Source organism: Mus caroli, chromosome 9, assembly GCF_900094665.2.
Source record: "Mus caroli chromosome 9, CAROLI_EIJ_v1.1, whole genome shotgun sequence".
NCBI classification, from domain to species: Eukaryota; Metazoa; Chordata; class Mammalia; order Rodentia; family Muridae; genus Mus; species Mus caroli.
The window spans coordinates 106,547,890-106,559,267 of NC_034578.1; the positions used below are offsets into that span (position 1 = coordinate 106,547,890).

The 11,378-nt window shown below is 42.3% G+C and overlaps 2 protein-coding genes across 9 annotated transcripts in view; one reads left to right on the forward strand and one right to left on the reverse strand.

Moving 5' to 3' along the window:
* Mlh1 (mutL homolog 1) overlaps positions 1 to 2,459 on the reverse strand; it is a 45,889-nt gene extending 43,430 nt beyond the window's left edge. For 3 of the 8 annotated variants that reach the window (XM_029481657.1, XM_021172571.2, XM_029481655.1), the window contains exon 1: positions 2,261 to 2,459. Coding sequence is in view for 4 of the 8 variants with exons in the window: in XM_021172571.2 (XP_021028230.1) it covers positions 2,261 to 2,376 (116 nt within the window). In the remaining 4 variants the exon portion in view is untranslated. The other 5 variants (XM_029481654.1, XM_029481656.1, XM_021172572.2 and 2 more) reach the window with 5 other exon arrangements.
* Positions 2,460 to 2,680: 221 nt separating this feature from the next.
* Epm2aip1 (EPM2A interacting protein 1) lies at positions 2,681 to 9,981 on the forward strand. The gene has a single exon (XM_021172859.2). It carries the CDS (start codon positions 2,813 to 2,815, stop codon positions 4,631 to 4,633), a length of 1,821 nt encoding a protein of 606 aa, XP_021028518.1. The 5' UTR covers positions 2,681 to 2,812; the 3' UTR covers positions 4,634 to 9,981.
* Positions 9,982 to 11,378: the final 1,397 nt, after the last annotated feature.

The following is an 11,378-nucleotide window of genomic DNA, read 5'->3' on the forward strand; positions in this document are numbered from 1 at the left end:
ATATCAACCACTCTGATGCACATATTGTAATATCAACCACTCTGATGCACATACTGTGATATCAACCACTCTGATGCACATATTGTAATATCAACTACTTCGATGCACATACTGTAATATCAAATTTCAAACAAACACAGTGTTTGACTTGCATGCTTTCTCTGTCTTACAAGCTCAATGTGGGCACTGTATGAACGTACACCCTGCGTAAGTGGCAAGGACAGAGCATATTTCTGTCCCTGTAGGGCAGTCCTTTCAGCACAAGTGTCTCTTACTCTCATTTCAACTACATTTACTGTTATAACAACTCTAATCAGTCTCTGGTTTCTAAGTGATTCTAATAAACATCATTTAAAAAATGCAGTTTTCCTCAACTCTTAGAAAGAAAACACATTCATGATGAAACAAAGAAAAACTGCCATGCAGAAATTCCTTTAAGAGACTTAAGGAGCTGGAGCCTGGAGAGATGGCTTAGCCATTAAGAGTCCTGGCTGCTCTTCCAGAGGACCAGAGTTCATTCCTAGCATCCACGTGGTAGCTGTAGCTCCAGCTACAGAGGACCTGACTCCCTCTCTGGTGATATCAATCTCTGGGGAGAGCAATCGATGTACATGGTGCACAGACATACATGCAGGTAAAACATCCCCACAAATAAGATAAAAATTTAAAATAAAAGAAGATGCTAATAGGGACTACAAAATGTCTGAGTGGGCAAAAGCACCTGGCACCAACCAAGGACCTGAGTTCAATCCCTGGGACCCACATGATGGAAGGAGAGAATCAAAGTTGTCCTCTGACCTTCACAAGTGTGTTGTACACACAATCCCTATCACACAAGTAAGTAAACAAAATAAACTAAATTAAAAAGAGGAAAATATCTTTAAAAGAATGAAACTCTTGTATTTTCAGAGCAGCCTATGCTCACAGAATATCTACCACAGGAAACAAATTTGACCTGGGGCTGCATGAAAAATGGAAGCTTTCAACTTCTCTCATGAAAATCCCTTTTTTAAAAACAAGAAACCAGTAAGTTACTTAAGTAATAAACTTTTCTTAGCACCTCTGTATCAAAAACCTCAACTTAAATATTTAAGTAGGATCTGTGCACAATCTCTGCTTGCATGCGTTGCTATGCTACTTTAAGCTTAGTTTTTTTTTATTGTAGGTGATTCAGGCATAGTACAATTAAGTGACCAAGTTCTCCAGGTCATCCTAACACAGTAAAAGCAAAAGCTATCCTAGGGCAGCCTATTGACACCAAATCAAATGTCTGAGGGCTCCCTGCTCCTTCCTTTGGTTACCTCTTATGTTTCCTTTCTCCCTGTGCAGTGGCTCTCAACCTTCTTAAAACTGGGACCCATTGTTACATTGTGGTGACTCTTAACTATAAAATTATTTTGTTGCTACTTCATAACTGTAATTTTGCTATTGCTCTGAATTGTAATGTAAATGTCAGTATTTCCGGTCGTTGGACCCCAAAGAGGGCCTGAGGTCATTTATCTCAGTGTCATCGTTCTGAATGGTTTGTCTTTTCAGTGCACTTCTACCAGACTGCTGTTCTTCACTGAACATTTGTCTTCTTTGGCTTTCACAACCATCAACTGATATTAACACAAAGTCCTTATGTATACAGAGTGTCCTTTTTGAACTTATTTGATGGTGTGTCTACTTTGGGGTATACTATTCACAGTGCCTATTAAAGGTTAAACAGTACACGTTTAACTTCTCCCTTCCACAATCTGACCGGTCTAAGTCTCAGATGCAACAATGCCTCGCCCTAAAACATTAACTAGGGTCACTCACTAATTTGACAAGAGGAGAGTCAGAAAAAAAGCCCCATGTCCCGATACGTCTGAATAAAACTCAGAAGAAACTGTGCCTTGGATGTGTAGGGATTATTCCGGGAATGAATGATAAACCTAAAATGGCATACTCTGAAGACTGTTTCTCTTCCACCCTTACACATTCACACATCGTCAGCCGCGCATCTTCGGTGTATGTATCGTGGTGGCGAGCCGCATCCTCCGGGAAGACACCATTAAACCAATACCACGCGTGCTTCCCCTACTTGCGACCCAAACAGGTCTCGCGCAAGTCGTGAGGAACCTTCGGCCATGTGCATAAGGGGAAACCGGCCTGGCACGCGCAGGGTCCCTGTACCCGGGATCCCCACGGTCCCCGTGCTCGGTGGCCGACTGCAGCAGGTGGGTCGGCCCGCCCGGGCTTGCAGTCGGGGAACTCGGCTCCGCTCCCTCCCTACCAGTTTTCGATCATCTCTTTGATAGCATTGGCCGGCCGCTGAATGACTTCCCCCGCCGCTATGCGGTTCACTACCGTCTCGTCCAGACGCCGAATAACTCCGGCAACAAACGCCATATTGGCGCCCGAGTTCCCCGTCGGCCAATGACTCGGGCTCCTCACGCTCAAGTTCTTCCTTCAGCTTCGGCCGACTGCCGTCCTAAGCCGTCTTCCTAGCGGCAAGTGCTGATTGGGCAGCATGAATGCCAGTCAAGCGCTTTTACACGTCAGTTCCTGGGATCTCTGTCCCGCCCTAAACAGCGGCAGTACACCAGGCTAGAAGGCAACGCGCTTGCGCGTCAAAGTTCACGGTCCGCTCTTCCTATTGGCTCATTTCTGAGAGCTAAGGGAATACGAAATCTCCAGCCAATAGGAACGGAGGTGCCCTGGCGGAGGCTGGTGCACCCCTGCTCGGGTGATCTGGCGCAGAACCCAGGGGGTGCTTGGCGTTCGTCCGCCTCCTCCCCGTTTGCTGCGGCCTCAGAGCTCGGCGTTCTCCTGTGGCCTCCGCAGAATGTGGATGACGCCCAAGAGGATTAGGATGGAAGTCGACGAGGCTCTGGTGTTCCGGCCCGAGTGGACCCAGCGATACCTGGTGGTGGAGCCTGCGGAGGGTGACGGGGCCCTGTGCCTGGTGTGTCGCCGCCTGGTCGCCTCTACTCGGGAACGCGACGTGAGGCGCCACTACGAGGCCGAGCACGAATTCTACGAGCGGTTTGTAGGGGACGAGGAACGCGCGGCCCTGGTGGAGCGTCTGCGGCAGGGTGACATGTCTTTGGCCGCCGTGCTCACTCCGGAGGAGAGAGCGACGCGGGCAGGCCTCGGCCTCTGCCGCTTCTTGGCCTTGAAGGGTCGCGGCTGGGGTGAGGGTGACTTCGTACACCAGTGCATGGAGGTGTTGCTGAGAGAGGTGCTGCCGGATCACGTCGGCGTCCTGGAAGGCATTGACTTGTCTCCAGAGATCACACGGCAGAGGATTCTGAGCATTGACAGCAACCTCCGCAGCCAGCTGTTTAACCGAGCCAGGGACTTTAAGGCCTATTCCCTTGCTTTGGATGACCAGGCCTTTGTGGCCTATGAGAACTACCTGCTGGTCTTCATCCGTGGCGTCGGCCGCGACCTGGAGGTGCAAGAAGATCTTCTGACGATTATCAACCTGACTCATCACTTCAGTGTTGGGGCTCTCATGTCAGCAATTCTGGAAGCCCTGCAGACAGCAGGGCTCAGCTTACAGCGAATGGTTGGACTGACCACCACCCACACTTTAAGGATGATCGGCGAGAACTCCGGACTGGTCTCCTACATGAGAGAGAAGGCCGTGAGTCCCAACTGTTGGAACGTTATCCACTATTCGGGATTTCTTCACTTGGAACTGTTGAGTTCTTATGATGTTGATATTAATCAGATCATAAATACCATATCTGAATGGGTAGTTATGATTAAGACCAGAGGTGTTAGGCGACCGGAGTTTCAGCCTCTACTAACTGAGTCTGAGTCAGAGCATGGTGAAAGAGTTAACGGACGGTGTTTGAACAACTGGCTGAGAAGAGGCAAAACGTTAAAACTAATATTTTCACTAAGAAAAGAAATCGAGGCGTTCTTGGTCTCAGTGGGGGCAACAACAGTTCATTTCTCAGACAAACAGTGGCTTTGTGATTTTGGTTTCTTGGTAGATATTATGGATTATCTTCGAGAGATCAGTGAAGAACTGCAGATCAGTAAAGTCTTTGCTGCTGCTGCCTTTGAACGCATCTGCACCTTTGAGGGTAAGCTGAGTTCACTTCAGAGACATATGGAGGAAGTAAATCTAACAGACTTTCCTGCCTTCAGTATAATCGTTGATGAACTTAAACAGCAGTTTAAGGAAGATCAAAAAATATTTGATCCTGACAGGTATCAAACGGTGATCTCCCGCCTACAGAAAGATTTTGAGAGACATTTTAAGGACCTTAGGTTCATTAAAAAGGACTTAGAACTTTTCTCAAATCCATTTAGCTTTAAACCGGAATATGCGCCTATTTCCGTAAGAGTGGAGCTAACAAAACTTCAGGCCAACACCGACCTGTGGAATGAGTACAGAGTCAAAGACTTGGGACAGTTTTATGCTGGACTGTCTGGTGAAGCTTACCCAATTATCAAAGGGGTTGCCTATAAGGTGGCATCCTTATTTGATAGTAACCAGATCTGTGATAAGGCTTTCGCATATTTAACTCGAAACCAGCACACTTTGAGCCAGCCACTGACGGACGAGCATCTCCAAGCACTGTTCCGAGTTGCCACAACTGAAATGGATCCTCGTTGGGATGATCTTGTGAGAGAAAGAAATGATTCCTAAGCCCAAGTTGTGGTCCAAGAAGAAGTTGATTTGAAAAGGGAAAATTAGTTTGATTTTCTTTCACATTTCCTCATTTGGATGGTTGGAAAGCATTGAACTTACTACAGATGTCCAAATTGATAAGCATTGAAATCTTTCTGACAAGTTGCCTTTCCCCATCTCATTTGGCCACGTGGGACTGACTGAAGCATAAGAATACCACCTTTAAAAAACTCAGTTTAATGGAAAAGTCATTGTTCTTTCCTTTTATTATAACTGATTTTCAACAAATTTAGTATTGATATTGTCAGTTGAACTAGAAGTCTGGTTTTAAAATGGTCTAAAGATATATGCCAAAAGTTTCAGCTCTTATTTTGACCCAGTGGAAAGTGTGACACATGGTTTGAAATGACCAACTCCTTAAAAAGTGTATTTGAGTCAGTTTACAGAAACTCACATATCAAATTAAGTTTCTGAAAAGGAATAGCATAAACAGAGTGGAGGTATTTTATCTAGATAACAGAATTTAAGATTATTTTTTAAAGCATATTTCTGAGTCTGAAGTAAATACAATCCCCCCATCCCCACCTACCCAGTTGATGGTGACATGAGTGGATGGTGGAGGAAGTAATCAATTTGGTGTTGGAGCAGCAAGAATTATTTTAAATTCCTGGTTTAGGAGTTTCTTACTATCAGGAGTTAAGAATAACCAATTATTGGTGGTTTGCTCCTTATTTTTTCACAGCTGGAGCAATTTTTTCAGCTCATCAATCAAAGGACCATGGTAAGTATGGAATCTTGATCACTGCCAGTCAGTAATTTTTTTTTCCCTGCTCTAGACAGAACTTTGGCCCTATCCAAACAGTAAAGGGGAAAGACTTTTACACTTCAAGATCAGGAGTTCTGATGGTTTTAGCTTGTTTGTCTTATCTGCATGGGTCTTCATGTTTATAAGGAAACCATGCTTAAGGGAGACACTTTATTTTGAAGTGATGAATCAGATTCTATTAGCTGTAGGAAATGGATTTACTCTAGAATTTAGAACTGTCTCACACATTTGAGTAGTTAAGACAGTGCACAAGTAAAAATATTTAAATCTCAAGAAGCAACCTTATCCACAGACTGTAACAATTCCTACTTCTGGAGACGCTGGTTTTGTGCTATGATGTTATCAGACTTTCTAACTGTGGAGAAGACAATCTCAAGGTAAAGCTCAACCTGAAGCCTGATCTAAAAGCAGCACTGATTTGTAACTCCTCCTCGTGCTCTGTTCTGTCTTAAATACGGCAGCACAGTGTCGTGTTGCACGTTCGAGGAACCTTATTACAACCAAGCGTTTGGAAGGAACTGATGCTTAAGCCACACGAGTCTAAGAGCCAAAATTAGATCAGTGGTTCTACACCAAAGGTAGAAGCCCTTCCTTCCAGAGAGTGCTGGAAAGGGTTAGGGCACCTTTGTAGTACTGGAGGGTTGTGCTGGCATATAAGCCAAGAAGAGCTCTCCTTCCTATGGTGGTCAGACAGCCTGATGCCATGAAGAGTCACCCATTACTCCCAAAGTGCCAGCACCTCCCCCTCCCCCACCAAGCATACATCATCTTATTTCAAAGGACAGGAAACAACCTCCAGTGGAAGCTGATGGTGTATACTTGATAGGGAAGCCTAGTTCCAGCAGTTCAGAGGAGAAAAGCTAGTGTCAGATTGACATTTTCCTTATCAAAGAATAAGCTTAAGTACCTGGAAAATGAGTCTACTGGTAGCTTCCCAGTAGCTTTGTGGATTACCTTTCACAATAAATACATCAAATACTTTTATTATTTGAGAGAATGATTGGAAGTCCTGAAAGCTGCTTCTACTTTCTATTTTTAGTTCCCTAAATATTAATATCTTGTGCATTCTATCAAGTTCTCGTGTTTTGCTTAAGGTGATAATAAAACTAGTTTGCATCATGTAACCACTGTGTGAATATGGGGGAGATATAAATAAGCTAAGGAATTTTTTTAATTAACCCTCAGCAATAGTTTGCTGTAACTAGTCTTATTTTTTGTTTTTTTCTTCGTTTAAGGCAGTGGTTCTTAACCTTCCTAATGCTGCGACCCTTTAATATAGTTCCTCATGTTGTGGTAACCCCAGCCATAAAATTATTTCTTTGCTATTTCATAACTGTAATTTTGCTACTGTTATGAATTGTAAATATCCAATATGCAGGATATCTGATATTTGACCCCCCAGAGGGGGCAAGACTCATGGGTTGAGAACTGCTGGTTTAAGGTGTTTTGCTGTTTTTTGTATTTCTGGAAGTAACTGTAGCTGCATGGCAGTTTTTTCTTTCCTTTTTCCTTTTTAAATATATAGTTGTTACTGGTCCTGTGGTATCAGTGCATATAGTTAAAATAAGTGCCATTTAGCGCAACAACAATTCTGTGTCCTTAACTGTCCCTTCCCATTTCTCTCATTCCCACTAGTTCAAATATTTGCTTGCCCAGGCTCCCATATTGCCCATCAGATCACTCAAGTTCAGTGTTTTTGTCAGTATTTTTGCCTTCTTGAAATCATCGTAGCATTGCAGAGACACCAACTCCAGTCATTGTAGTCACCTCTTCCTTAAGTATGTCTGTCTGGTTGTTTTGTTTGCTGTTCTGTTTTGTTTTCTTTTAAGACTCCCTCGCCTCATATCCCTACATTACTTCCTTAGTTGATCTCTTTCTATGACTTTAGTTATCACCTGTATGCAGATACTTCCAAATTTTTGTCTCCTGAGATTTCCCTGAAATCATAGTTGCTAATATTGCTAACTCTCTGCTCTCTCACATCTCGGCTCTTCCTCTCACTTTCCCTTCAGCAGATGGCTTTACAGTCAGATCACTCATATCACTCCCCTGCCTTCATTGCTATCAGGGTAGATAAAAGACAAACTTCTGTTCATCTTGCAGAACTTGGCTTACATATCATCTAAGAAGCTTCAGGGTATCCTGGTTGGCCAGGTACCCAACTACATGTGCTGAACACCCTGTCCTTTCTACTTAGCATCTCTTACTGTGCGTTGGTCATTGCTAGACTCAACCAGAGAGACGTTTAATCCATTGTTTCATCTCTAGTGAGTAGTGCAATGCCTGGCATTTGAACAAATGCTTGGGCAAATAAATACTTGTGTGGTTTTTTTTTGTTTTTTATGAAAACTTCACAGTCTTCTTTTGACCGTCACAGACATTTTGCCTGTTCTCTGAATAGTTCTTAGCCATGTATTGCAAATTAAGAAATGAAATTCATCTTATTTGTGACTAGGAATCTCATTGTTGTGTTTCTTGAATTTAGTGCAGTGCTTAGCATGTGGTTCAAATATTATGTGAATGTTGTTAAGAAAACAGATTGTAATTTACCCTAGTAAACTAGTGTAATGTCAAGATTCAAACCTAGGTGTACTCAAAAATCAACTCTCAAGTGTTAAGTCCATAATACAGAGCCTTTATTTTATTTTAATTTCCAAAGGAACCTACATATAGAGGGAAAACATTGGATAACTGCTTAGATTGAACTGAATTCAGTAAACTAAAAATTACCTTCAGTATTGGAGAAAGACAAGACTGCAAAAAGTTAATGTCCATTTTTCCTTTTGTAGGCATCAACCCTAGGAGAAAATGGCATGCTATTTAGTACTTACTTTCCTTTACAGATGATTTCTGGCTCTCCTGGAATTTAAAAGTAAGTAAACTTGTTTCTGAGAAAGATGTCTTAGTCAGCCCTTTTGACTACAAGATCTTCAGCTCATTTAAAAAACAAACAAACAAACAAACAAACAAACAAAAAAACCCATGTGGAATTCCCACATCATCTCCCAGAGAGAAAACCCCCAGATGACATCCAGTTAACATGGACTTTTAGATATGCTGTATTTTCTTGCTTTCTTGTTTCATGCTTCTGAATTTCATTTCTAGGTAAATGAGACATTTCAGTCTTAAGTTGGAAAGCCAGCTGCTTATTAGTCTCTTTCATTAAGCCGTTTTGCTCAACTTAAGAGAGAAACTGGCATCCGTCTCTTAGTTGGACTTACAGTTTTAGGAAGTCACACTAATGAATTTACTCTGAGGTCTTGGTAGTCGGTACAACAGTCATCCAGAGATTTGATCCTGTTGCACAACTAGGTTTTTGTCAACCTTCAGGTTAAGGGTTTCTCATTTTTATCTCGTATTTAAAAAGTTGTTTCATCCTACAGTGTAAGAACGTTATAAATACTCTATAATTTCTGCCTTGAAACTGACCAAATACTGAATTCATGTACATTTTGTCTAAAGCAGCCAATGGCCACCACAAAGTATTTTTTTCTTCTTTAATAAAGGGTAGATGTCCCATCTCCCAGTTCATCTCAAGGGGCATTTTCACCTCTCTAGAGTATAACTTGTCCCTGTGTCATTATTTTGTTCTATCTTCCAGTAGCATCTTCCTGAATGCCTCCCAAATAATCACTAAGCAGATGGTTTAGTATTTTAATTCTGCATCAGGATTGGTGAAGTTGATGTAAGCAGACAAGAGTTTAGTTGTCTGTGACAGGTTGTCTGAGCTGTCAGACTCCAATCCCTACAGGCCAAGTCTGTCCTGGCCCATCCTTCTCTGAGGAAATTATTACAGGAGTTAGAGCCGTGTCTGTCTAGGAACTGTCATGGCTGCTCCCCTCTACAGTTGCAGACTTGAGTAGTTGTGACAATGTGTGCAACACAAGCTAAAATACTTTTTGGAAAAGTTCACTGTTTTCTGCTTTAAATTGTCCCTACCTACCCTGGGGACTAAGCAGATATACTCAGTAGGAGTCGACAGCCCACTCAGGGCAAAGAGAAAAGAAAGTTTGGCTCTGTAAGCCCATAGCCACACCAGATCTCCTCCATACAGGTGGGAGGAAGGTGAACTATTTGGAAGATAACACTACTGGTCCTCATTCTGTTCCCCTAGTTGCATCACTCTAAATATGTCTTTGCTTTTTCATTGAGATAAAAGTTTACAAATATTAAGTGTCCACTTCAGTGGATTTTTATATTCACCTGTGAATGCACCTCTCAGATCAAGGTAGGAAATATTTCTGTTACTCCAGTAGGTGCCCTTTGCCTCTCACAAAGAGAGAACTGCTGGTCTGACTTGTATTGCCTGTCAGTTAGTTTTGCCTGTTTTAAATGTATATCAAGTGGAATTAAATACACTGTTGTATTCTCTGTTCTCTCTGTGTCTGCTATAGTATTTTGTGTTGTGGAGTGTAACACCTCATTTTTCACTTCTGTGTCACAGTCCATTCATTGTACAAGTTGATCCATTCAATGTTGATGAATATTTGGATTGTTTCCAGTTTATGATCATTATGAATAAAATTGCTGTTAAAAGCCTTGTGTTTGTCTTTCAGTGACCATGTGTTACCCTTCCTTTTGGTGTATTCCTTGGCAGATAACCTTGCTTCTGTTGTTTACTTTATATGGGTTAATTTTTCACAAAGCAACCAGACTGATCTCTACTTCACAATCTCTCAGATAACACCACTTTCCTACTCAAAAACTTCCAGTGGTTTGCTGTCAGATTAAAAGCTGAAGTCTGTCTGTTCCTACATCTTTACTCACACATGCCTTCTTGGTGTCTCTTCTAACATCTTTTGTTTTTAGCTCCTTACTCCACTCCATACTGAATGCTGTGCTTCTAAGTTTGGGGGTTAAATGCTTTGTAATTTGAGTGGTTATTTGTTTGGAGGCTTTGAGCTTGGCTTGGTTTCTGTCTTCAGGCCGGGGAATGAGTGCAGGGCATGCGAGACGTGCCCTGCCTCTGCACGGAAGCTCCATGGTTTTAACATACGCTGTAACACTGGGTTAGGATGTGTTAACTATCCCACTGAGCACTAATGCTTAACTTTTAAAGGTATGTAGAAATGAAAACAAAGCCCACCTTGATTTCAGAAACGCTTAAGTCCTTATGTTACAGTTCTACAGATTATGATTAGAGTTTGTCAGTGGGATGATTTTACTACCAGTAGTTCTTGTCCATGGGGACTAGGTGGGTGGGTGCTGGAAACTAGGGCAGAGGAGGTAAAAAGGCAGTGGGATAAAGAAGTGTTTGTGTTAAGGCCAAAATAGCCCCAGCATCAGGACCTCTTTAAATGTGGTATGAACTACACTATAACTATGTAACTAGTGATTATACATGTTTAGTTACTGGCGAAGGCCCTGCAGGTAAGAGAGCATACTGCTCCTTCAAAGGACCCAGCACTCACATCAGGTGGCTCACATTTACCTGTAACTAGCTCCAAGGGGTCTGGAAACTCTTTCGTCTTCCAATGTCATCCTCATATATAGACATACATATTTTTTTTTAAATTTTAAACTAAACTTCTTTTTAAGATAACTTTATTGTGTAGCTGAAGTGTTTGGAATTTGACATGTTTAAAGAATTAAATTTAGTATTGACAAGCATCAGGGCACGAGACATGAAAAAATAAGAAATACTTTTTTTTTTTTCTTTTTTTTTTTGAGACAGGGTTTCTCTGTCTCTGGCTGTCCTGGAACTCACTCTGTAGTCCAAGCTGGCCTCAAACTCAGAAATCCACTGCCTCTGCCTCCCAAGTGCTGGGAATAAAGGCATAAGCCACCACCGCCCGGCCAGAAATATTCTTTATATTTTATTTTTTATTTATTACGTATTTTATTCATTTACATTTCCAATGCTATCCCAAAAGTCCCCCATACCCTCCCCCCCACTCCCCTACCCACCCACTCCCACTTCTTGGCCCTGGCATTCCC